Raw genomic sequence first — 26,854 nt, forward strand, 5'->3', positions numbered from 1 at the left:
TGAAAAGATAGGTAACTTGGGGAACCTTTATATACTCTTGAACCTTTTTTGACATTCTGCAGAAGTCGTGGGGCTGAATTCTTGGTGCGTTGCCTTAGTGAGATGTAACACCAACTTTCCCACATCTCACTGATTTTACATGATGCACGGTGTTCCAAAAGTGAGTCTGTGGTTCCTTGCTGATGCTTCCTCCATGACCTGTTTTTTCTGGCAGTGTGTTCCATGCTCAGGGTCAGGTCAAGGAGACAAGTCCCAACCCCACTACAGCTGGAACAGGAATTGAACCTGAAATCTTAACATATTTCTGAACCACACAGTAGCCATCTGGCCGCTGAGCTAAATGGCCTCCACTTGTTACCTTACTACAGTATAAATAACCAAGCTTCTGAGGTATTTAAGATGACACTGCACACAGATAATGTAAAATGCTAGAATGGTTTCAGCATAACATCTACGAGATAGCTATGGATACACCAAATATATTTAATGATTCTGAACTAGGCAATAGGCCTTCAGCTACTGAGCTAACTAGCCTCATTATAGTATTTAATAAAGAATACATTAAACTGTATTATCCAATTACAACAACGAACATCAAGAGTATCCATTGCCTTCTTTAAGTCAGGGATAAAATTTCATTGAAAATTATTCTGGGAAGGTTCAAATTGTTTTGATTTCTGGAATGAAGGTCTCATGAGGAGAAAATGAGAACTGCAGATGGTGGAGAGTCAGTCAAAAAGTGAACCCAAAACATTGACTCTCCTGCTCCTCGGATGCTGCCTGATCTGCTGTGCTTTTCCAGAGCCACACTTTTTGATTGCTGTCTCATGAGTAAGATTGACTAGGTTGGGCTTGTAGTAATTGGAGTTTAGAAAAATGAGAGCTGACCTTATTGAAATGTACGCCATTGTGAGGTATGCTTTCCCTCTTGGGAGGAGTAGAGAAACGGATGGGAGGGGTGGGAAACAGCTCCAGTGGGAGGGATCTCCCAGTTGAGATGGAGTAGTAGTTCTCCTTTCAGAGACCCTCCAGACTTTGGCATATGCTCTGTAAGAGGGCAGAACAGGCTGGCTCTTTGAATTAATTCAAGACCGTTCATTGACAAGGGAGTCAAGATCACTGAGGGATAGGCAGCAAACGTAAGACAAGACCTGATGTGGATTGAATGGCAGAAATGACTCGAGGGGTCAGATGGCCGTCTCCTGCAGTTATTTCTTCTGTTCCGCTCTCAGACAATGATCTCAATCATAAGGCTCATGGACCAGATGAACACACCAGCATCCCGGTCTCTGAGGACACAGGACTATCTTCAGAGAATAGCACTCAATTCAGATTAGTTCCAGACTCTCACACTAAAGTGTCAAGGATTTAATGGTGAGATCATTTGTCAATCTTTCCCCAACACATGCAGTGCTGTTTCACACAGAATCAAACCAGCCCCTGACGTAAGTGTTTTGGATAGAGGCAGACTGAGGTATGGTCCATGGGGGAGAGTGAACCAGCTCACATTCCTCAATACAGTCTTCCACCTGAATGTAATCCTGCAGAGAGAGGGATCAGAGCATTATTCACAAACTACGTTCAGACTCTATACAAATTGTAACCAACTCACTCTCCAACAACTACTAGTGCTGACTCTCACTGGGATACAGTTCCTGAAGGGGCTGACTCTCACTGGGATACAGTTCCTGAAGGTGCTGACTCTCACTGGGATACAGTTCCCGAAGGTGCTGACTCTCACTGGGATACAGTTCCCGAAGGGGCTGTCTCTCACTGGGATACAGTTCCCGAAGGTGCTGACTCTCACTGGGATACAGTTCCCGAAGGGGCTGACTCTCACTGGGATACAGTTCCTGAAGGGGCTGACTCTCACTGGGATACAGTTCCTGAAGGTGCTGACTCTCACTGGGATACAGTTCCTGAAGGGGCTGACTCTCACTGGGATACAGTTCCTGAAGGTGCTGACTCTCACTGGGATACAGTTCCTGAAGGTGCTCTCTCTCACTGGGATACAGTTCCTGAAGGGGCTGTCTCTCACTGGGATACAGTTCCCGAAGGTGCTGGCTCTCACTGGCATACAGTTCCCGAAGGGGCTGACTCTCACTGGGATACAGTTCCTGAAGGTGCTGACTCTCGCTGGGTCACAGTTCCTGAAGGGTCTGACTCTCACTGGGATACAGTTCCCGAAGGGGCTGACTCTCACTGGGATACAGTTCCCGAAGGGGCTGTCTCTCACTGGGATACTGTTCTTGAAGGTGCTGACTCTCACTGGCATACAGTTCCCGAAGGGGCTGACTCTCACTTGGATACAGTTCCTGAAGGTGCTGACTCTCACTGGGATACAGTTCCTGAAGGTGCTGACTCTCACTGGGATACAGTTCCTGAAGGGGCTGTCTCTCACCGGGATACAGTTCCTGAAGGGGCTGACTCTCACCGGGATACAGTTCCTGAAGGGGCTGTCTCTCACCGGGATACAGATCCCGAAGGGGCTGACTCTCACTGGGATACAATTCCTGAAGGGGCTGACTCTCACTGGGATACAGTTCCTGAAGGGGCTGACTCTCACCGGGATACAGTTCCTGAAGGGGCTGTCTCTCACTGGGACACAGTTCCAAAAGGGTCTGACTCTCACTGGGATACAATTCCTGAAGGTGCTGACTCTCACTGGGAAACAGTTCCTGAAGGTGCTGACTCTCACTGGGAAACAGTTCCTGAAGGGGCTGACTCTCAGTGGGATACAGTTCCTGAAGGTGCTGACTCTCACTGGGATACTGTTCCCGAAGGGGCTGTCTCTCACCAGGATACAGTTCCCAAAAGGGCTGACTCTCACTGAGATACAATTCCTGAAGGGGCTGACTCTCACTGGGATACAGTTCCTGAAGGGGCTGACTCTCACCGGGATACAGTTCCTGAAGGGGCTGTCTCTCGCTGGGATACAGTTCCTGAAGGGGCTGACTCTCACTGGGATACAGTTCCCGAAGGGGCAGATTCTCACAGGGATACATTTCCCAAAAGGGCTGACTCTCACTGGGATACAGTTCCCAAAGGGGCTGACTCTCACTGGGATACAGTTCCTGAAGGGGCTGTCTCTCACTGGGTTACAGTTCCTGAAGGGGCTGACTCTCACTGGGATACAGTTCCCAAAGGGGCTGACTCTCACTGGGTTACAGTTCCTGAAGGGGCTGACTCTCACTGGGATACAGTTCCTGAAGGGTCTGACTCTCACTGGGTCACAGTTCCTGAAGGTGCTGTCTCTCAGTGGGTCACAGTTCGTGAAGGGGCTGACTCTCACTGGGATACAGTTCCTGAAGGGGCTGACTCTCACTGGGATACAGTTCCAGAAGAGGCTGACTCTCACTGGGATACAGTTCCCGAAGGGGCTGTCTCTCACTGGGATAGAGTTCCTGATGGTGCTGTCTCTCACCAGGTTACTGTTCCTGAAGGGGCTGACTCTCAGTGGGATACAGTTCCTGAAGGTGCTGACTCTCACTGGGATACAGTTCCCGAAAGGGCTGTATCTCACCAGGATACAGTTCCCGAAGGGGCTGACTCTCACTGGGATACAATTCCTGAAGGGGCTGACTCTCACTGGGATACAGTTCCTGAAGGGGCTGACTCTCACTGGGATACAGTTCCTGAAGGGGCTGACTCTCACTGGGATACAGTTCCTGAAGGGGCTGTCTCTCACTGGGACACAGTTCCAAAAGGGGCTGTCTCTCACTGGGATACAGTTCCAAAAGGGGCTGACTCTCACTGGGATACAATTCCCGAAGGGGCTGACTCTCACTGGGATACAGTTCCTGAAGGGGCTGTCTCTCACTGGGATACAGTTCCTGAAGGGGCTGTCTCTCACTGGGATACAGTTCCTGAAGGGGCTGACTCTCACTGGGATACAGTTCCAAAAGGGGCTGACTCTCACTGGGATACAATTCCTGAAGGTGCTGACTCTCACTGGGATACAGTTCCTGAAGGGGCTGACTCTCACTGGGATACAGTTCTTGAAGGTGCTGTCTCTCACTGGGATACAGTTCCTGAATGGGCTGACTCTCACTGGGATACAGTTCCCGAAGGGGCTGACTCTCACTGGGATACAGTTCCTGAAGGTGCTGTCTCTCACCAGGAGACAGTTCCCGAGGGGGCTGACTCTCACTGGGATACAATTCCTGAGGATGGTAACTCTCACTGGGATACAGTGCCTGAAGGGGCTGTCTCTCACCAGGACACAGTTCCTGAAGGGGCTGACTCTCACTGAGATACAGTTCCTGAAGGTGCTGTCTCTCACTGGGATACAGTTCCTGAATGGGCTGACTCTCACTGGGATACAGTTCCCGAAGGGGCTGACTCTCACAGGGATACAGTTCCCGAAGGAGCTGACTCTCACTGGGATACAGTTCCCAAAGGGGCTGACTCTCACTGGGATACAGTTCCTGAAGGGGCTGTCTCTCACTGGGTCACAGTTCCTGAAGGGGCTGACTCTCACTGGGATACAGTTCCTGAAGGGTCTGACTCTCACTGGGTCACAGTTCCTGAAGGGGCTGACTCTCACTGGGTCACAGTTCGTGAAGGGGCTGACTCTCACTGGGATACAGTTCCCGAAGGGGCTGACTCTCACTGGGATACAATTCCTGAAGGGGCTGACTCTCACTAGGACACAGTTGCTGAATGGGGCGACTCTCACCGGGATACAGTTCCTGAAGGGGCTGTCTCTCGCTGGGATACAGTTCCTGAAGGGGCTGACTCTCACTGGGATACAGTTTCCGAAGGGGCTGACTCTAACTGAGATACAGTTCCTGAAGGTGCTGACTCTCACTTGGATACAGTTCCTGAAGGTGCTGACTCTCACTGGGATACAGTTCCTGAAAGTGCTGACTCTCACTGGGATACAGTTCCTGAAGGGGCTGTCTCTCACCAGAATACAGACCCCGAAGGGGCTGACTCTCACTGGGATACAATTCCTGAAGGGGCTGACTCTCACTGGGATACAGTTCCTGAAGGGGGCTGACTCTCACCGGGATACAGTTCCTGAAGGTGCTGTCTCTCACTGGGATACAGTTCCTGAAGGGGATGTCTCTCACTGGGATACAGTTCCTGAAGGGGCTGTCTCTCACTGGGATACAGTTCCTGAAGGGGCTGACTCTCACTGGGATACAGTTCCTGAAGGGGCTGACTCTCACTGGGATACAGTTCCTGAAGGGGCTGTCTCTCACTGGGACACAGTTCCGAAAGGGTCTGACTCTCATTGGGATACAATTCCTGAAGGTGCTGAATCTCACTGGGAAACAGTTCCTGAAGGGGCTGACTCTCACTGGGATACAGTTCTTGAAGGTGCTGTCTCTAACTGGGTCAGAGCGTCCTGAAGGGGCTGACTCTCACTGGGATACAGTTCCTAAAGGGGCTGTCTCTCACTGGGATACAGTTCCCGAAGGGTCTGACTCTCACTGGGATACAGTTCCCGAAGGGGCTGTCTCTCACTGGGATACAGTTCCTGAAGGGGCTGACTCTCACTGGGATACAGTTCCTGAAGGTGCTGACTCTCACTGGGATACAGTTCCTGAAGGTGCTGTCTCTCACTGGGTCACAGTTCCTGAAGGGGCTGACTCTCACTGGGATACAGTTCCTGAAGGGGCTGACTCTCACTGGGATACAGTTCCTGGAGGTGCTGACTCTCACTGGGATACAGTTCCTGAAGGTGCTGTCTCTCACTGGGTCACAGTTCCTGAAGGGGTTGACTCTCACTGGGATACAGTTCCTGAAGGTGCTGTCTCTCACCAGGATACAGTTCCCGAGGGGTCTGACTCTCACTGGGATACAATTCCTGAAGGTGGTGACTCTCACTGGGATACAGTTCCTGATGGGGCTGTCTCTCACTGGGATAGAATTCCTGAAGGTGCTGACTCTCACTGGGATACAGTTCCTGAAGGTGTTGTCTCTCACTGGGATACAGTTCCTGAAGGTGCTGACTCTCACTGGGATACAGTTCCCCAATGGGCTGACTCTCACTGTGATTAAGTTCCCGAAGGGGCTGTCTCTCACGGGGATACAGTTCCTGAAGGGGCTGACTCTCACTGGGATACAGTTCCCGAAGGGGCTCACTCTTACTGGGATACAGTTCCCGAAGGGGCTGTCTCTCACTGGGATACTGTTCCTGAAGGTGCTGACTCTCACTGGGATACAGTTCCCGAAGGTGCTGACTCTCACTGGCATACAGTTCATGGAGGTGCTGACTCTCACTGGGATACAGTTTCCGAAGGGGCTGACTCTAACTGAGATACAGTTCCTGAAGGTGCTGACTCTCACTTGGATACAGTTCCTGAAGGTGCTGACTCTCACTGGGATACAGTTCCTGAAGGTGCTGTCTCTCACTGGGATACAGTTCCTGAAGGTGCTGACTCTCACTGGGATACAGTTCCTGAAGGGGCTGTCTCTCACCAGAATATAGATCCCGAAGGGGCTGACTCTCACTGGGACACAATTCCTGAAGGGGCTGACTCTCACTGGGATACAGTTCCTGAAGGGGCTGACTCTCACCGGGATACAGTTCCTGAAGGGGCTGTCTCTCGCTGGGATACAGTTCCTGAAGGGGCTGACTCTCACTGGGATACAGTTCCTGAAGGGGCTGACTCTCACTGGGATACAGTTCCTGAAGGGGCTGTCTCTCACTGGGACACAGTTCCAAAAGGGTCTGACTCTCACTGGGATACAATTCCTGAAGGTGCTGACTCTCACTGGGAAACAGTTCCTGAAGGTGCTGACTCTCACTGGGAAACAGTTCCTGAAGGGGCTGACTCTCACTGGGATACAGTTCCTGATGGTGCTGTCTCTCACCAGGTTACTGTTCCTGAAGGGGCTGACTCTCAGTGGGATACAGTTCCTGAAGGTGCTGACTCTCACTGGGATGCTGTTCCCGAAGGGGCTGTCTCTCACCAGGATACAGTTCCCAAAAGGGCTGACTCTCACTGAGATACAATTCCTGAAGGGGCTGACTCTCACTGGGATACAGTTCCTGAAGGGGCTGACTCTCACCGGGATACAGTTCCTGAAGGGGCTGTCTCTCACCGGGATACAGTTCCTGAAGGGGCTGTCTCTCGCTGGGATACAGTTCCTGAAGGGGCTGACTCTCACTGGGATACAGTTCCCGAAGGGGCAGATTCTCACAGGGATACATTTCCCAAAAGGGCTGACTCTCACTGGGATACAGTTCCCAAAGGGGCTGACTCTCACTGGGATACAGTTCCTGAAGGGGCTGTCTCTCACTGGGTTACAGTTCCTGAAGGGGCTGACTCTCACTGGGATACAGTTCCTGAAGAGTCTGACTCTCACTGGGTCACAGTTCCTGAAGGTGCTGTCTCTCAGTGGGTCACAGTTCGTGAAGGGGCTGACTCTCACTGGGATACAGTTCCTGAAGGGGCTGACTCTCACTGGGATACAGTTCCAGAAGAGGCTGACTCTCACTGGGATACAGTTCCCGAAGGGGCTGTCTCTCACTGGGATAGAGTTCCTGATGGTGCTGTCTCTCACCAGGTTACTGTTCCTGAAGGGGCTGACTCTCAGTGGGATACAGTTCCTGAAGGTGCTGACTCTCACTGGGATACAGTTCCTGAAAGGGCTGTATCTCACCAGGATACAGTTCCCGAAGGGGCTGACTCTCACTGGGATACAATTCCTGAAGGGGCTGACTCTCACTGGGATACAGTTCCTGAAGGGGCTGACTCTCACCGGGATACAGTTCCTGTAGGGGCTGTCTCTCGCTGGGATACAGTTCCTGAAGGGGCTGACTCTCACTGGGATACAGTTCCTGAAGGGGCTGACTCTCACTGGGATACAATTCCTGAAGGTGCTGACTCTCACTGGGATACAATTCCTGAAGGTGCTGACTCTCACCGGGATACAGTTCCTGTAGGGGCTGTCTCTCGCTGGGATACAGTTCCTGAAGGGGCTGACTCTCACTGGGATACAGTTCCTGAAGGGGCTGACTCTCACTGGGATACAATTCCTGAAGGTGCTGACTCTCACTGGGATACAGTTCCTGAAGGTGCTGACTCTCACTGGGATACAGTTCCTGAAGGGGCTGACTCTCACTGGGATACAGTTCCCGAGGGGGCTGACTCTCACTGGGATACAATTCCTGACGATGGTAACTCTCACTGGGATACAGTTCCTGAAGGGGCTGTCTCTCACCAGGACACAGTTCCTGAAGGGGCTGACTCTCACTGAGATACAGTTCCTGAAGGTGCTGTCTCTCACTGGGATACAGTTCCTGAAGGGGCTGACTCTCACTGGGATACAGTTCCCGAAGGGGCTGACTCTCACTGGGATACAGTTCCCGAAGGGGCTGACTCTCACTGGGATACAGTTCCTGAAGGTGCTGTCTCTCACCAGGATACAGTTCCCGAGGGGGCTGACTCTCACTGGGATACAATTCCTGAGGATGGTAACTCTCACTGGGATATAGTTCCTGAAGGGGCTGTCTCTCACCAGGACACAGTTCCTGAAGGGGCTGACTCTCACTGAGATACAGTTCCTGAAGGTGCTGTCTCTCACTGGGATACAGTTCCTGAATGGGCTGACTCTCACTGGGATACAGTTCCCGAAGGGGCTGACTCTCACAGGGATACAGTTCCCGAAGGGGCTGACTCTCACTGGGATACAGTTCCCAAAGGGGCTGACTCTCACTGGGATACAGTTCCTGAAGGGTCTGACTCTCACTGGGTCACAGTTCGTGAAGGGGCTGTCTCTCACTTGGATACAGTTCCTGAAGGTGCTGACCCTCACTGGGATACAGTTCCTGAAGGGGCTGACTCTCACTGGGATACAGTTCCTGAAGGTGCTGTCTCTCACTGGGATACAGTTCCTGAAGGTGCTGACTCTCACTGGGATACAGTTCCTGAAGGGGCTGACTCTCACTGGGATACAGTTCCTGATGGTGCTGACTCTCACTGGGACACAGTTCCCAAAGGGGCTGACTCTCACTGGGATACAGTTCCTGAAGGGTCTGACTCTCACTGGGTCACAGTTCGTGAAGGGGCTGTCTCTCACTGGGATACAGTTCCCGAAGGGGCTGACTCTCACAGGGATACAGTTCCCGAAGGGGCTGACTCTCACTGGGATACAGTTCCCAAAGGGGCTGACTCTCACTGGGATACAGTTCCTGAAGGGTCTGACTCTCACTGGGTCACAGTTCGTGAAGGGGCTGTCTCTCGCTGGGATACAGTTCCTGAAGGGGCTGACTCTCACTGGGATACAGTTTCCGAAGGGGCTGACTCTAACTGAGATACAGTTCCTGAAGGTGCTGACTCTCACTTGGATACAGTTCCTGAAGGTGCTGACTCTCACTGGGATACAGTTCCTGAAGGGGCTGTCTCTCACTGGGACACAGTTCCGAAAGGGTCTGTCTCTCACTGGGAAACAGTTCCTGAAGGGGCTGACTCTCACTGGGATACAGTTCTTGAAGGTGCTGTCTCTAACTGGGTCAGAGCGTCCTGAAGGGGCTGACTCTCACTGGGATACAGTTCCTGAAGGGGCTGTCTCTCACTGGGATACAGTTCCCGAAGGGTCTGACTCTCACTGGGATACAGTTCCCGAAGGGGCTGTCTCTCACTGGGATACAGTTCCTGAAGGGGCTGACTCTCACTGGGATACAGTTCCTGAAGGTGCTGACTCTCACTGGGATACAGTTCCTGAATGTGCTGTCTCTCACTGGGTCACAGTTCCTGAAGGGGCTGACTCTCACTGGGATACAGTTCCTGAAGGGGCTGACTCTCACTGGGATACAGTTCCTGGAGGTGCTGACTCTCACTGGGATACAGTTCCTGAAGGTGCTGTCTCTCACTGGGTCACAGTTCCTGAAGGGGTTGACTCTCACTGGGATACAGTTCCTGAAGGTGCTGTCTCTCACCAGGATACAGTTCCCGAGGGGTCTGACTCTCACTGGGATACAATTCCTGAAGGTGGTGACTCTCACTGGGATACAGTTCCTGAAGGGGCTGTCTCTCACTGGGATAGAATTCCTGAAGGTGCTGACTCTCACTGGGATACAGTTCCTGAAGGTGTTGTCTCTCACTGGGATACAGTTCCTGAAGGTGCTGACTCTCACTGGGATACAGTTCCCCAATGGGCTGACTCTCACTGTGATTAAGTTCCCGAAGGGGCTGTCTCTCACGGGGATACAGTTCCTGAAGGGGCTGACTCTCACTGGGATACAGTTCCCGAAGGGGCTCACTCTTACTGGGATACAGTTCCCGAAGGGGCTGTCTCTCACTGGGATACAGCTCCTGAAGGTGCTGTCGCTCACCAGGATACAGTTCCTGAAGGGGCTGTCTCTCACTGGGTCACAGTTCCTGAAGGGGCTGTCTCTCACTGGGATACAGTTCCCGAAGGGGCTGACTCTCACTGGGATACAGTTCCCGAAGGGGCTGTCTCTCACTGGGATACTGTTCCTGAAGGTGCTGACTCTCACTGGGATACAGTTCCCGAAGGTGCTGACTCTCACTGGGATACAGTTCCTGAGGGGGCTGTCTCTCACTGGGATACTGTTCCTGAAGGGACTGTCTCTCACTGGGATACAGTTCCCGAAGGTGCTGACTCTCACCGGGATACAGTTCCTGAAGGGGCTGACTCTCACTGGGATACAGTTCCTGAAGGGGCTGACTCTCACTGGGATACAGTTCCCGAAGGGGCTGACTCTCACTGGGATACAGTTCCTGAAGGGGCTGACTCTGACTGGGATGCAGTTCCTGAAGGGGCTGACTCTCACTGGGATACAGTTCCTGAAGGGGCTGACTCTCACTGGGATACAGTTCATGGAGGTGCTGACTCTCACTGGGATACAGTTCCCGAAGGGGCTGACTCTCACTGGGATACAGTTCCTGAAGGGGCTGACTCTCACTGGGATGCAGTTCCTGAAGGGGCTGACTCTCACTGAGATACAGTTCCCGATGGGGCTGACTGTCACTGGGATACAGTTCCTGAAGGGGCTGTCTCTCACTGGGATACAGTTCCTGAAGGGGCTGACTGTCACTGGGATACAGTTCCTGAAGGGGCTGACTCTCACTGGGATACAGTTCCTGAAGGGGCTGACTGTCACTGGGATACAGTTCCCGAAGGGGCTGTCTCTCACTGGGATACAGTTCCTGAAGGTGCTGTCTCTCACCAGGATACAGTTCCCGAAGGGGCTGTCTCTCACTGGGATACAGTTCCTGAAGATGCTGTCTCTCACCAGGATACAGTTCCCGAAGGGGCTGTCTCTCACTGGGATACATTTCCTGAAGGTGCTGTCTCTCACTGGGATACAGTTCCTGAATGTGCTGTCTCTCACTGGGTCACAGTTCCTGAAGGGGCTGACTCTCACTGGGACACAGTTCCTGAAGGGGCTGTCTCTCACCAGGATACTGTTCCTGAACATGCTGTCTCTCACTGGGATACAGTTCCTGCACGTGCTCTCACTCACCAGGATACAGTTCCTGAAGGTGCTGTCTCTCACTGGGGCACAGTTCCCGAAGGGGCTGACTCTCACTGGGATACAATTCCTGAAGGTGCTGACTCTCACTGGGAAACAATTCCCAAAGGGGCTGACTCTCACTGGGATACAGTTCCTGAAGGGACAGACTCTCACTGGGATACAGTCCCTGAAGGGGCTGACTCTCACTGGGATACAGTTCCTGAAGCGGCTGACTCTCACTGGGATACAGTTCCTGAAGGGGCTGACTCTCACTGGGATACAGTTCCTGAAGGGACAGACTCTCACTGGGATACAGTCCCTGAAGGGGCTGACTCTCACTGGGATACAGTTCCTGAAGCGGCTGACTCTCACTGGGATACAGTTCCTGAAGGGGCTGACTCTCACTGGGATACAGTTCCTGAAGGGGCTGACTCTCACTGGGATACAGTTCCTGAAGGGGCTGTCTCTCACCAGGACACAGTTCCTGAAGGGGCTGACTCTCACTGAGATACAGTTCCTGAAGGTGCTGTCTCTCACTGGGATACAGTTCCTGAAGGGGCTGACTCTCACTGGGATACAGTTCCTGAAGGGGCTGACTCTCACTGGGATACAGTTCCTGAATGGGCTGACTCTCACTGGGATACAGTTCCCGAAGGGGCTGACTCTCACTGGGATACAGTTCCTGAAGGTGCTGTCTCTCACCAGGATACAGTTCCCGAGGGGGCTGACTCTCACTGGGATACAATTCCTGAGGATGGTAACTCTCACTGGGATATAGTTCCTGAAGGGGCTGTCTCTCACCAGGACACAGTTCCTGAAGGGGCTGACTCTCACTGAGATACAGTTCCTGAAGGTGCTGTCTCTCACTGGGATACAGTTCCTGAATGGGCTGACTCTCACTGGGATACAGTTCCCGAAGGGGCTGACTCTCACAGGGATACAGTTCCCGAAGGGGCTGACTCTCACTGGGATACAGTTCCCAAAGGGGCTGACTCTCACTGGGATACAGTTCCTGAAGGGTCTGACTCTCACTGGGTCACAGTTCCTGAAGGGGCTGACTCTCACTGGGTCACAGTTCGTGAAGGGGCTGACTCTCACTGGGATACAGTTCCTGAAGGGGCTGTCTCTCACTGGGATACAGTTCCTGAAGGGGCTGTCTCTCGCTGGGATACAGTTCCTGAAGGGGCTGACTCTCACTGGGATACAGTTTCCGAAGGGGCAGACTCTAACTGAGATACAGTTCCTGAAGGGGCTGACTCTCACTGGGATACAGTTCCTGAAAGTGCTGACTCTCACTGGGATACAGTTCCTGAAGGGGCTGTCTCTCACCAGAATACAGATCCCGAAGGGGCTGACTCTCACTGGGATACAATTCCTGAAGGGGCTGACTCTCACTGGGATACAGTTCCTGAAGGTGCTGACTCTCACTTGGATACAGTTCCCGAAGGGGCTGACTCTCACTGGGATACAGTTCCTGAAAGTGCTGACTCTCACTGGGATACAGTTCCTGAAGGGGCTGTCTCTCACCAGAATATAGATCCCGAAGGGGCTGACTCTCACTGGGATACAATTCCTGAAGGGGCTGACTCTCACTGGGATACAGTTCCTGAAGGGGGCTGACTCTCACCGGGATACAGTTCCTGAAGGGGCTGTCTCTCGCTGGGATACAGTTCCTGAAGGGGCTGACTCTCACTGGGATACAGTTCCTGAAGGGGCTGACTCTCACTGGGATACAGTTCCTGAAGGTGCTGAATCTCACTGGGAAACAGTTCCTGAAGGGGCTGACTCTCACTGGGATACAGTTCTTGAAGGTGCTGTCTCTAACTGGGTCAGAGCGTCCTGAAGGGGCTGACTCTCACTGGGATACAGTTCCTGAAGGGGCTGTCTCTCACTGGGATACAGTTCCCGAAGGGTCTGACTCTCACTGGGATACAGTTCCCGAAGGGGCTGTCTCTCACTGGGATACAGTTCCTGAAGGGGCTGACTCTCACTGGGATACAGTTCCTGAATGTGCTGTCTCTCACTGGGTCACAGTTCCTGAAGGGGCTGACTCTCACTGGGATACAGTTCCTGAAGGGGCTGACTCTCACTGGGATACAGTTCCTGGAGGTGCTGACTCTCACTGGGATACAGTTCCTGAAGGTGCTGTCTCTCACTGGGTCACAGTTCCTGAAGGGGTTGACTCTCACTGGGATACAGTTCCTGAAGGTGCTGTCTCTCACCAGGATACAGTTCCCAAGGGGTCTGACTCTCACTGGGATACAATTCCTGAAGGTGGTGACTCTCACTGGGATACAGTTCCTGAAGGGGCTGTCTCTCACTGGGATAGAATTCCTGAAGGTGCTGACTCTCACTGGGATACAGTTCCTGAAGGTGTTGTCTCTCACTGGGATACAGTTCCTGAAGGTGCTGACTCTCACTGGGATACAGTTCCCCAAGGGGCTGACTCTCACTGTGATTAAGTTCCCGAAGGGGCTGTCTCTCACGGGGATACAGTTCCTGAAGGGGCTGACTCTCACTGGGATACAGTTCCCGAAGGGGCTCACTCTTACTGGGATACAGTTCCCGAAGGGGCTGTCTCTCACTGGGATACAGCTCCTGAAGGTGCTGTCGCTCACCAGGATACAGTTCCTGAAGGGGCTGTCTCTCACTGGGTCACAGTTCCTGAAGGGGCTGTCTCTCACTGGGATACAGTTCCCGAAGGGGCTGACTCTCACTGGGATACAGTTCCCGAAGGGGCTGTCTCTCACTGGGATACTGTTCCTGAAGGTGCTGACTCTCACTGGGATACAGTTCCCGAAGGTGCTGACTCTCACTGGCATACAGTTCATGGAGGTGCTGACTCTCACTGGGATACAGTTCCCGAAGGGGCTGACTCTCACTGGGATACAGTTCCTGAAGGGGCTGACTCTCACTGGGATGCAGTTCCTGAAGGGGCTGACTCTCACTGAGATACAGTTCCCGATGGGGCTGACTGTCACTGGGATACAGTTCCTGAAGGGGCTGTCTCTCACTGGGATACAGTTCCTGAAGGGGCTGACTGTCACTGGGATACAGTTCCTGAAGGGGCTGACTCTCACTGGGATACAGTTCCTGAAGGGGCTGACTGTCACTGGGATACAGTTCCCGAAGGGGCTGTCTCTCACTGGGATACAGTTCCTGAAGGTGCTGTCTCTCACCAGGATACAGTTCCCGAAGGGGCTGTCTCTCACTGGGATACAGTTCCTGAAGATGCTGTCTCTCACCAGGATACAGTTCCCGAAGGGGCTGTCTCTCACTGGGATACATTTCCTGAAGGTGCTGTCTCTCACTGGGATACAGTTCCTGAATGTGCTGTCTCTCACTGGGTCACAGTTCCTGAAGGGGCTGACTCTCACTGGGACACAGTTCCTGAAGGGGCTGTCTCTCACCAGGATACTGTTCCTGAACATGCTGTCTCTCACTGGGATACAGTTCCTGCACGTGCTCTCACTCACCAGGATACAGTTCCTGAAGGGGCTGACTCTCACCAGGATACTGTTCCTGAACATGCTGTCTCTCACTGGGATACAGTTCCTGCACGTGCTCTCACTCACCAGTATACAGTTCCTGAAGGTGCTGACTCTCATGGGATACAGTTCCTGAAGGTGCTGTCCCTCACTGGGGCACAGTTCCCGAAGGGGCTGACTCTCACTGGGAAACAGTTCCCAAAGGGGCTGACTCTCACTGGGATACAGTTCCTGAAGGGACAGACTCTCACTGGGATACAGTTCCCAAAGGGGCTGACTCTCACTGGGATACAGTTCCTGAAGGTGCTGACTCTCACTGGGAAACAGTTCCCAAAGGGGCTGACTCTCACTGGGATACAGTTCCTGAAGGGACAGACTCTCACTGGGATACAGTCCCTGAAGGGGCTGACTCTCACTGGGATACAGTTCCTGAAGCGGCTGACTCTCACTGGGATACAGTTCCTGAAGGGGCTGACTCTCACTGGGATACAGTTCCTGAAGGGACAGACTCTCACTGGGATACAGTCCCTGAAGGGGCTGACTCTCACTGGGATACAGTTCCTGAAGCGGCTGACTCTCACTGGGATACAGTTCCTGAAGGGGCTGACTCTCACTGGGATACAGTTCCTGAAGGGGCTGACTCTCACTGGGATACAGTTCCTGAAGGTGCTGTCTCTCACTGGGACACAGGTCCTAAAGGGGCTGACTCTCACTGGGATACAATTCCTGAAGGTGCTGACTCTCACTGGGATACAGTTCCTGAAAGGGCTGTCTCTCACTGGGATACAGTTCCTGAAGGGACAGACTCTCACTGGGATTCAGTTCCTGAATGTGCTGTCTCTCACTGGGTCACAGTTCCTGAAGGGGCTGACTCTCACTGGGATACAATTCCTGAAGGGACTGACTCTCACTGGGATACAGTTCCTGAAGGGTCTGACTCTCACCGGGGTGCAGTTCCTGAAGGGGCTGTCTCTCACTGGGATACAGTTCCAGAAGGGGCTGACTCTCACTGGGATACAGTTCCCGAAGGGGCTGATTCTCACAGGGATACAGTTCCCAAAAGGGCTGACTCTCACTGGGATACAGTTCCCAAAGGGGCTGACTCACACTGGGATACAGTTCCTGAAGGGGCTGACTCTCACTGGGACACAGTTCCCAAAGGGTCTGAATCTCACTGGGATACAGTTCCTGAAGGGGCTGTCTCTCACTGGGATACAGTTCCTGAAGGGGCTGTCTCTCACTGGGTCACAGTTCCTGAAGGGGCTGTCTCTCACTGGGTCACAGTTCGTGAAGGGGCTGACTCTCACTGGGATACAATTCCAGAAGAGGCTGACTCTAACTGGGATACAGTTCCAGAAGAGGCTGACTCTAACTGGGATACAGTTCCCGAAGGGGCTGTCTCTCACTGGGATACAGTTCCTAATGGTGCTGTCTCTCACCAGGTTACTGTTCCTGAAGGGGCTGACTCTCAGTGGGATACAGTTCCCGAAGGGGCTGACTCTCACTGGGATACAGTTCCCGAAGGGGCTGACTCTCACTGGGATACAGTTCCTGAAGGGGCTGTCTCTCACTGGGATACTGTTCCTGAAGGGGCTGACTCTCACTGGGATACAATTCCTGAGTATGGTAACTCTCACTGGGATACAGTTCCTGAAGGGGCTGTCTCTCACCAGGACACAGTTCCTGAAGGGGCGGACTCTCACTGAGATACAGTTCCTGAAGGTGCTGTCTCTCACTGGGATACAGTTCCTGAAGGGGCTGACTCTCACTGGGATACAGTTCCCGAAGGGTCTGACTCTCACTGGGATACAGTTCCCGAAGGGGCTGTCTCTCACAGGGATACAGTTCCCGAAGGGGCTGACTCTCACTGGGATACAGTTCCTGAAGGGGCTGTCTCTCACTGGGATACAGTTCCTGATGGGGCTGACTCTCACTGGGATACAGTTCCCGAAGGGTCTGACTCTCACTGGGATACAGTTCCCGAAGGGGCTGTCTCTCACTGGGATACAGTTCCTGAAGGGGGTGACTCTCACTGGGATACAGTTCCTGAAGGTGCTGACTCTCACTGGGATACAGTTCCTGAAGGGGCTGTCTCTCACTGGGTCACAGTTCGTGAAGGTGCTGACTCTCACTGGGATACAGTTCCTGAAGGGGCTGTCTCTCACTGGGTCACAGTTCGTGAAGGTGCTGTCTCTCACCAGGATACAGTTCCCGAAGAGGCTGACTCTCACTGGGATACAATTCCTGAAGGGGCTGACTCTCACTGGGATACAGTTCCTGAAGGGGCTGTCTCTCGCTGGGATACAGTTCCTGAAGGGGCTGACTCTCACTGGGATACAGTTTCCGAAGGGGCTGACTCTCACTGGGACACAGTTCCAAAAGGGTCTGACTCTCACTGGGATACAATTCCTGAAGGTGCTGACTCTCACTGGGATACAGTTCCTGAAGGGGCTGACTCTCACTGGGATACAGTTCTTGAAGGTGCTGTCTCTCACCAGGATACAGTTCCCGAAGAGGCTGACTCTCACTGGGATACAATTCCTGAAGGGGCTGACTCTCACTGGGATACAGTTCCTGAAGGGGCTGTCTCTCGCTGGGATACAGTTCCTGAAGGGGCTGACTCTCACTGGGATACAGTTTCCGAAGGGGCTGACTCTAACTGGGATACAGTTCCTGAAGGTGCTGTCTCTCGCTGGGATGCAGTTCCTTAAGGGGCTGTCTCTCACCAGGATACAGTTCCCGAAGAGGCTGACTCTCACTGGGATACAATTCCTGAAGGGGCTGACTCTCACTGGGATACAGTTCCTGAAGGGGCTGACTCTAACTGAGATACAGTTCCAGAAGGTGCTGACTCTCACTTGGATACAGTTCCTGAAGGGGCTGTCTCTCACTGGGATACAGTTCCTGAAGGTGCTGACTCTCACTGGGATACAGTTCCTGAAGGTGCTGACTCTCACTGGGATACAGTTCCTGAAGGGGCTGTCTCTCACCAGGATACAGTTCCCGAAGGGGCTGACTCTCACTGGGATACAATTCCTGAAGGGGCTGACTCTCACTGGGATACAGTTCCTGAAGGGGCTGACTCTCACCGGGATACAGTTCCTGAAGGGGCTGTCTCTCGCTGGGATACAGTTCCTGAAGGGGCTGACTCTCACTGAGATACAGTTCCTGAAGGGGCTGACTCTCACTGGGATACAGTTCCTGAAGGGGCTGTCTCTCACTGGGATACAGTTCCTGAAGGGGCTGTCTCTCACTGGGATACAGTTCCTGAAGGGGCTGACTCTCACTGGGATACAGTCCCCGAAGGGTCTGACTCTCACTGGGATACAGTTCCCGAAGGGGCTGTCTCTCACTGGGATACAGTTCCAGAAGGTGCTGACTCTCACTGGGATACAGTTCCTGAAGGTGCTGTCTCTCCCCAGGATACCGTTCCCGAGGGGTCTGACTCTCTCTGGGATACAATTCCTGAAGGTGCTGACTCTCACTGGGATACAGTTCCTGAAGGTGTTGTCTCTCACTGGGATACAGTTCCTGAAGGTGCTGACTCTCACTGGGATACAGTTCCCCAAGGGGCTGACTCTCACTGTGATTAAGTTCCCGAAGGGGCTGTCTCTCACGGGGATACAGTTCCTGAAGGGGCTCACTCTCACTGGGACACAGTTCCCGAAGTGGCTCACTCTTACTGGGATACAGTTCCCGTAGGGGCTGTCACTCACTGGGATACAGCTCCTGAAGGTGCTGTCGCTCACCAGGATACAGTTCTTGAAGGGGCTGTCTCTCACTGGGTCACAGTTCCTGAAGGGACTGACTCTCACTGGAATACAGTTCCTGACAGGGCTGACTCTCACTGGGATACAGTTCCTGAAGGTGCTGTCTCTCACTGGCATACAGTTCCTGAAGGGGCTGTCTCTCACTGGGATACAGTTCCTGAAAGGGCTGTCTCTCACTGGGATACAGTTCCTGAAGGGACAGACTCTCACTGGGATGCAGTTCCTGAAGGGGCTGACTCTCACTTGAATACAGTTCCCAAAGGGGCTGATTCTCACAGGGATACAGTTCCCAAAAGGGCTGACTCACACAGGGATACAGTTCCCAAAGGGGCTGACTCACACTGGGATACAGTTCCCGAAGGGGCTGTCTCTCACCAGGATACAGTTCCCGAAGGGGCTGACTCTCACTGGGATACAATTCCTGAAGGGGCTGACTCTCGCTGGGATACAGTTCGTGAAGGTGCTGTATCTCACCAGGATACAGTTCCCGAGGGGGCTGACTCTCACTGGGATACAATTCCTGAGTATGGTAACTCTCACTGGGATACAGTTCCTGAAGGGGCGGACTCTCACTGAGATACAGTTCCTGAAGGTGCTTTCTCTCACTGGGATACAGTTCCTGAAGGGGCTGACTCTCACTGGGATACAGTTCCCGAAGGGTCTGACTCTCACTGGGATACAGTTCCCGAAGGGGCTGTCTCTCACAGGGATACAGTTCCCAAAGGGGCTGACTCTCACTGGGATACAGTTCCTGAAGGGGCTGTCTCTCACTGGGATACAGTTCCTGAAGGGGCTGACTCTCACTGGGATACAGTTCCCGAAGGGTCTGACTCTCACTGGGATACAGTTCCCGAAGGGGCTGTCTCTCACCAGGATACAGTTCCCGAAGGGGCTGACTCTCACTGGGATACAATTCCTGAAGGGGCTGACTCTCACTGGGATACAGTTCCTGAAGGGGCTGTCTCTCGCTGGGATACAGTTCCTGAAGGACTGACTCTCACTTGGATACAGTTTCCGAAGGGGCTGACTCTAACTGAGATACAGTTCCTGAAGGTGCTGACTCTCACTTGGATACAGTTCCTGAAGGTGCTGACTCTCACTGGGATACAGTTCCTGAAGGTGCTGACTCTCACTGGGATACAGTTCCTGAAGGGGCTGTCTCTCACCAGGATACAGTTCCCGAAGGGGCTGACTCTCACTGGGATACAATTCCTGAAGGGGCTGACTCTCACTGGGATACAGTTCCTGAAGGGGCTGACTCTCACCGGGATACAGTTCCTGAAGGGGCTGTCTCTCGCTGGGATACAGTTACTGAAGGAGCTGACTCTCACTGAGATACAGTTCCTGAAGGCGCTGACTCTCACTGGGATACAGTTCCTGAAGGGGCTGTCTCTCACTGGGACACAGTTCCAAAAGGGTCTGACTCTCACTGGGATACAATTCCTGAAGGTGCTGACTCTCACTGGGATACAGTTCCTGAAGGGGCTGTCTCTCACTGGGATACAGTTCCTGAAGGGGCTGACTCTCACTGGGATACAGTTCCTGAAGGTGCTGTCTCTCACTGGGATACAGTTCCTGAAGGGGCTGACTCTCACTGGGATACAGTTCCCGAAGGGTCTGACTCTCACTGGGATACAGTTCCCGAAGGGGCTGTCTCTCACTGGGATACAGTTCCTGAATGTGCTGTCTCTCACTGGGTCACAGTTCCTGAAGGGGCTGACTCTCACTGGGACACAGTTCCTGAAGGGGCTGTCTCTCACCAGGATACTGTTCCTGAACATGCTGTCTCTCACTGGGATACAGTTCCTGCACGTGCTCTCACTCACCAGGATACAGTTCCTGAAGGGGCTGACTCTCACCAGGATACTGTTCCTGAACATGCTGTCTCTCACTGGGATACAGTTCCTGCACGTGCTCTCACTCACCAGGATACAGTTCCTGAAGGTGCTGACTCTCATGGGATACAGTTCCTGAAGGTGCTGTCCCTCACTGGGGCACAGTTCCCGAAGGGGCTGACTCTCACTGGGATACAATTCCTGAAGGTGCTGACTCTCACTGGGAAACAGTTCCCAAAGGGGCTGACTCTCACTGGGATACAGTTCCCGAAGGGGCTGTCTCTCACTGGGATACAGTTCCTGAATGTGCTGTCTCTCACTGGGTCACAGTTCCTGAAGGGGCTGACTCTCACTGGGACACAGTTCCTGAAGGGGCTGTCTCTCACCAGGATACTGTTCCTGAACATGCTGTCTCTCACTGGGATACAGTTCCTGCACGTGCTCTCACTCACCAGGATACAGTTCCTGAAGGGGCTGACTCTCACCAGGATACTGTTCCTGAACATGCTGTCTCTCACTGGGATACAGTTCCTGCACGTGCTCTCACTCACCAGGATACAGTTCCTGAAGGTGCTGACTCTCATGGGATACAGTTCCTGAAGGTGCTGTCCCTCACTGGGGCACAGTTCCCGAAGGGGCTGACTCTCACTGGGATACAATTCCTGAAGGTGCTGACTCTCACTGGGAAACAGTTCCCAAAGGGGCTGACTCTCACTGGGATACAGTTCCTGAAGGGACAGACTCTCACTGGGATACAGTCCCTGAAGGGGCTGACTCTCACTGGGATACAGTTCCTGAAGCGGCTGACTCTCACTGGGATACAGTTCCTGAAGGGGCTGACTCTCACTGGGATACAGTTCCTGAAGGGACAGACTCTAACTGGGATACAGTCCCTGAAGGGGCTGACTCTCACTGGGATACAGTTCCTGAAGCGGCTGACTCTCACTGGGATACAGTTCCTGAAGGGGCTGACTCTCACTGGGATACAGTTCCTGAAGGGGCTGACTCTCACTGGGATACAGTTACTGAAGGGGCTGACTCTCACTGGGATACAGTTCCTGAAGGTGCTGTCTCTCACTGGGACACAGGTCCTAAAGGGGCTGACTCTCACTGGGATACAATTCCTGAAGGTGCTGACTCTCACTGGGATACAGTTCCTGAAAGGGCTGTCTCTCACTGGGATACAGTTCCTGAAGGGAAAGACTCTCACTGGGATTCAGTTCCTGAATGTGCTGACTCTCACTGGGATACAGTTCCTGAAGGTGCTGTCTCTCACTGGGTCACAGTTCCTGAAGGGGCTGACTCTCACTGGGATACAATTCCTGAAGGGACTGACTCTCACTGGGATACAGTTCCTGAAGGGTCTGACTCTCACCGGGATGCAGTTCCTGAAGGGGCTGTCTCTCACTGGGATACAGTTCCAGAAGGGGCTGACTCTCACTGGGATACAGTTCCCGAAGGGGCTGATTCTCACAGGGATACAGTTCCCAAAAGGGCTGACTCTCACTGGGATACAGTTCCCGAAGGGGCTGACTCTCACTGGGACACAGTTCCCAAAGGGTCTGAATCTCACTGGGATACAGTTCCTGAAGGGGCTGTCTCTCACTGGGTCACAGTTCCTGAAGGGGCTGACTCTCACTGGGTCACAGTTCGTGAAGGGGCTGACTCTCACTGGGATACAATTCCAGAAGAGGCTGACTCTAACTGGGATACAGTTCCCGAAGGGGCTGTCTCTCACTGGGATACAGTTCCTAATGGTGCTGTCTCTCACCAGGTTACTGTTCCTGAAGGGGCTGACTCTCAGTGGGATACAGTTCCTGAAGGTGCTGACTCTCACTGGGATACAGTTCCCGAAGGGGCTGTCTCTCACCAGGATACAGTTCCCGAAGGGGCTGACTCTCACTGGGATACAATTCCTGAAGGGGCTGACTCTCGCTGGGATACAGTTCGTGAATGGGCTGGCTCTCACCGGGATACAGTTCCTGAAGGGCTGACTCTCACTGGGATACAGTTCCTGAAGGGGCTGACTCTCACTGGGATACAGTTCCTGAAGGTGCTGTATCTCACCAGGATACAGTTCCCGAGGGGGCTGACGCTCACTGGGATACAGTTCCTGAAGGTGCTGTCTCTCACCAGGACACAGTTCCTGAAGGGGCGGACTCTCACTGAGATACAGTTCCTGAAGGTGCTGTCTCTCACTGGGATACAGTTCCTGAAGGGGCTGACTCTCACTGGGATACAGTTCCCGAAGGGTCTGACTCTCACTGGGATACAGTTCCCGAAGGGGCTGTCTCTCACAGGGATACAGTTCCCGAAGGGGCTGACTCTCACTGGGATACAGTTCCTGAAGGGGCTGTCTCTCACTGGGATACAGTTCCTGAAGGGGCTGACTCTCACTGGGATACAGTTCCCGAAGGGTCTGACTCTCACTGGGATACAGTTCCCGAAGGGGCTGTCTCTCACTGGGATACAGTTCCTGAAGGGGGTGACTCTCACTGGGATACAGTTCCTGAAGGTGCTGACTCTCACTGGGATACAGTTCCTGAAGGGGCTGTCTCTCACTGGGTCACAGTTCGTGAAGGTGCTGACTCTCACTGGGATACAGTTCCTGAAGGGGCTGTCTCTCACCAGGATACAGTTCCCGAAGAGGCTGACTCTCACTGGGATACAATTCCTGAAGGGGCTGACTCTCACTGGGATACAGTTCCTGAAGGGGCTGTCTCTCACCAGGATACACTTCACGAAGAGGCTGACTCTCACTGGGATACAATTCCTGAAGGGGCTGACTCTCACTGGGATACAGTTCCTGAAGGGGCTGACTCTCACTGGGATACAGTTTCCGAAGGGGCTGACTCTCACTGGGACACAGTTCCAAAAGGGTCTGACTCTCACTGGGATACAATTCCTGAAGGTGCTGACTCTCACTGGGATACAGTTCCTGAAGGGTCTGACTCTCACTGGGTCACAGTTCGTGAAGGTGCTGACTCTCACTGGGATACAGTTCCTGAAGGTGCTGACTCTCACTGGGATACAGTTCCTGAAGGTGCTGACTCTCACTGGGATACAGTTCCTGAAGGGGCTGTCTCTCACCAGGATACAGTCCCCGAAGGGGCTGACTCTCACTGGGATACAATTCCTGAAGGGGCTGACTCTCACTGGGATACAGTTCCTGAAGGGGCTGACTCTCACCGGGATACAGTTCCTGAAGGGGCTGTCTTTCGCTGGGATACAGTTCCTGAAGGGGCTGACTCTCACTGAGATACAGTTCCTGAAGGGGCTGACTCTCACTGGGATACAGTTCCTGAAGGGGCTGTCTCTCACTGGGACACAGTTCCAAAAGGGTCTGACTCTCACTGGGATACAATTCCTGAAGGTGCTGACTCTCACTGGGATACAGTTCCTGAAGGGGCTGACTCTCACCAGGATACAGTTCCCGAAGAGGCTGACTCTCACTGGGATACAGTTCTTGAAGGTGCTGTCTCTCACCAGGATACAGTTCCCGAAGAGGCTGACTCTCACTGGGATACAATTCCTGAAGGGGCTGACTCTCACTGGGATACAGTTCCTGAAGGGGCTGTCTCTCGCTGGGATACAGTTCCTGAAGGGGCTGACTCTCACTGGGATACAGTTTCCGAAGGGGCTGACTCTAACTGAGATACAGTTCCAGAAGGTGCTGACTCTCACTTGGATACAGTTCCTGAAGGTGCTGACTCTCACTGGGATACAGTTCCTGAAGGTGCTGACTCTCACTTGGATACAGTTCCTGAAGGTGCTGACTCTCACTTGGATACAGTTCCTGAAGGGGCTGACTCTCACTGGGATACAGTTCCTGAAGGGGCTGTCTCTCACTGGGATACAGTTCCTGAAGGGGCTGTCTCTCACTGGGATACAGTTCCTGAAGGGGCTGACTCTCACTGGGATACAGTCCCCGAAGGGTCTGACTCTCACTGGGATACAGTTCCCGAAGGGGCTGTCTCTCACTGGGATACAGTTCCTGAAGGTGCTGTCTCTCACTGGGATACAGTTCCAGAAGGTGCTGACTCTCACTGGGATACAGTTCCTGAAGGTGCTGTCTCTCCCCAGGATACCGTTCCCGAGGGGTCTGACTCTCACTGGGATACAATTCCTGAAGGTGCTGACTCTCACTGGGATACAGTTCCTGAAGGTGTTGTCTCTCACTGGGATACAGTTCCTGAAGGTGCTGACTCTCACTGGGATACAGTTCCCCAAGGGGCTGACTCTCACTGTGATTAAGTTCCCGAAGGGGCTGTCTCTCACGGGGATACAGTTCCTGAAGGGGCTCACTCTCACTGGGACACAGTTCCCGAAGTGGCTCACTCTTACTGGGATACAGTTCCCGTAGGGGCTGTCACTCACTGGGATACAGCTCCTGAAGGTGCTGTCGCTCACCAGGATACAGTTCCTGAAGGGGCTGTCTCTCACTGGGTCACAGTTCCTGAAGGGGCTGACTCTCACTGGGATACAGTTCCTGAAGGTGCTGTCTCTCACTGGCATACAGTTCCTGAAGGGGCTGTCTCTCACTGGGATACAGTTCCTGAAAGGGCTGTCTCTCACTGGGATACAGTTCCTGAAGGGACAGACTCTCACTGGGATGCAGTTCCTGAAGGGGCTGTCTCTCACTGGGATGCAGTTCCTGAAGGGGCTGTCTCTCACTGGGATACAGTTCCTGAAGGGGCTGATTCTCACAGGGATACAGTTCCCAAAAGGGCTGACTCTCACTGGCATACAGTTCCTGAAGGGGCTGTCTCTCACTGGGATACAGTTCCTAAAGCTGCTGTCTCTCACTGGGATACAGTTCCTGACAGGGCTGACTCTCACTGGCATACAGTTCCTGAAGGGGCTGTCTCTCACTGGGATACAGTTCCTGAAAGGGCTGTCTCTCACTGGGATACAGTTCCTGAAGGGGCTGTCTCTCACTGGGATACAGTTCCTGAAGGGGCTGACTCTCACTGGGACACAGTTCCTGAAGGGGCTGACTCTCACTGGGTCACAGTTCCTGAAGGGTCTGACTCTCACTGGGTCACAGTTCCTGAAGGTGCTGTCTCTCACTGGGTCACAGTTCGTGAAGGGGCTGACTCTCACTGGGATACAGTTCCAGAATAGGCTGACTCTCACTGGGATACAGTTCCCGAAGGGGCTGTCTCTCACTGGGATACAGTTCCTGATGGTGCTGTCTCTCACCAGGATACAGTTCCCGAAGGGGCTGACTCTCACTGGGATACAATTCCTGAAGGGGCTGACTCTCGCTGGGATACAGTTCGTGAATGGGCTGACTCTCACCGGGATACAGTTCCTGAAGGGGCTGTCTCTCGCTGGGATACAGTTCCAGAAGGGGCTGACTCTCACTGGGATACAGTTCCTGAAGGGGCTGTTTCTCACTGGGACACAGTTCTTGAAGGTGCTGTATCTCACCAGGATACAGTTCCCGAGGGGGCTGACTCTCACTGGGATACAATTCCTGAGTATGGTAACTCTCACTGGGATACAGTTCCTGAAGGGGCTGTCTCTCACCAGGACACAGTTCCTGAAGGGGCGGACTCTCACTGAGATACAGTTCCTGAAGGTGCTTTCTCTCACTGGGATACAGTTCCTGAAGGGGCTGACTCTCACTGGGATACAGTTCCCGAAGGGTCTGACTCTCACTGGGATACAGTTCCCGAAGGGGCTGTCTCTCACAGGGATACAGTTCCCGAAGGGGCTGACTCTCACTGGGATACAGTTCCTGAAGGGGCTGTCTCTCACTGGGATACAGTTCCCGAAGGGTCTGACTCTCACTGGGATACAGTTCCCGAAGGGGCTGTCTCTCACCAGGATACAGTTCCCGAAGGGGCTGACTCTCACTGGGATACAATTCCTGAAGGGGCTGACTCTCACTGGGATACAGTTCCTGAAGGACTGACTCTCACTTGGATACAGTTTCCGAAGGTACTGACTCTCACTGGGATACAGTTCCTGAAGGTGCTGACTCTCACTTGGATACAGTTCCTGAAGGTGCTGACTCTCACTGGGATACAGTTCCTGAAGGGGCTGTCTCTCACCAGGATACAGTTCCCGAAGGGGCTGACTCTCACTGGGATACAATTCCTGAAGGGGCTGACTCTCACTGGGATACAGTTCCTGAAGGGGCTGACTCTCACCGGGATACAGTTCCTGAAGGGGCTGTCTCTCGCTGGGATACAGTTCCTGAAGGAGCTGACTCTCACTGAGATACAGTTCCTGAAGGGGCTGACTCTCACTGGGATACAGTTCCTGAAGGGGCTGTCTCTCACTGGGACACAGTTCCAAAAGGGTCTGACTCTCACT

General features: G+C 53.2%; 1 protein-coding gene across 1 annotated transcript in view; it reads right to left on the reverse strand.

Moving 5' to 3' along the window:
* Window positions 1-463: 463 nt before the first annotated feature.
* The window catches only part of LOC148141841 (tyrosine kinase receptor Cad96Ca), a 75,743-nt gene continuing 49,352 nt past the window's right edge, over window positions 464-26,854 (reverse strand). Inside the window, exon 12 of the mRNA XM_087977047.1 lies at window positions 464-1,541. Within this exon, the coding sequence (XP_087833173.1) occupies window positions 1,419-1,541 (123 nt within the window). The 3' untranslated portion in view covers window positions 464-1,418. The remainder of the gene's footprint in view (window positions 1,542-26,854) is intronic.

This window comes from Chiloscyllium plagiosum, unplaced genomic scaffold (assembly GCF_037043375.1).
Source record: "Chiloscyllium plagiosum isolate Xiang-an unplaced genomic scaffold, Cpla_swu_hap1 HiC_scaffold_31, whole genome shotgun sequence".
NCBI lineage: Eukaryota > Metazoa > Chordata > Chondrichthyes > Orectolobiformes > Hemiscylliidae > Chiloscyllium > Chiloscyllium plagiosum.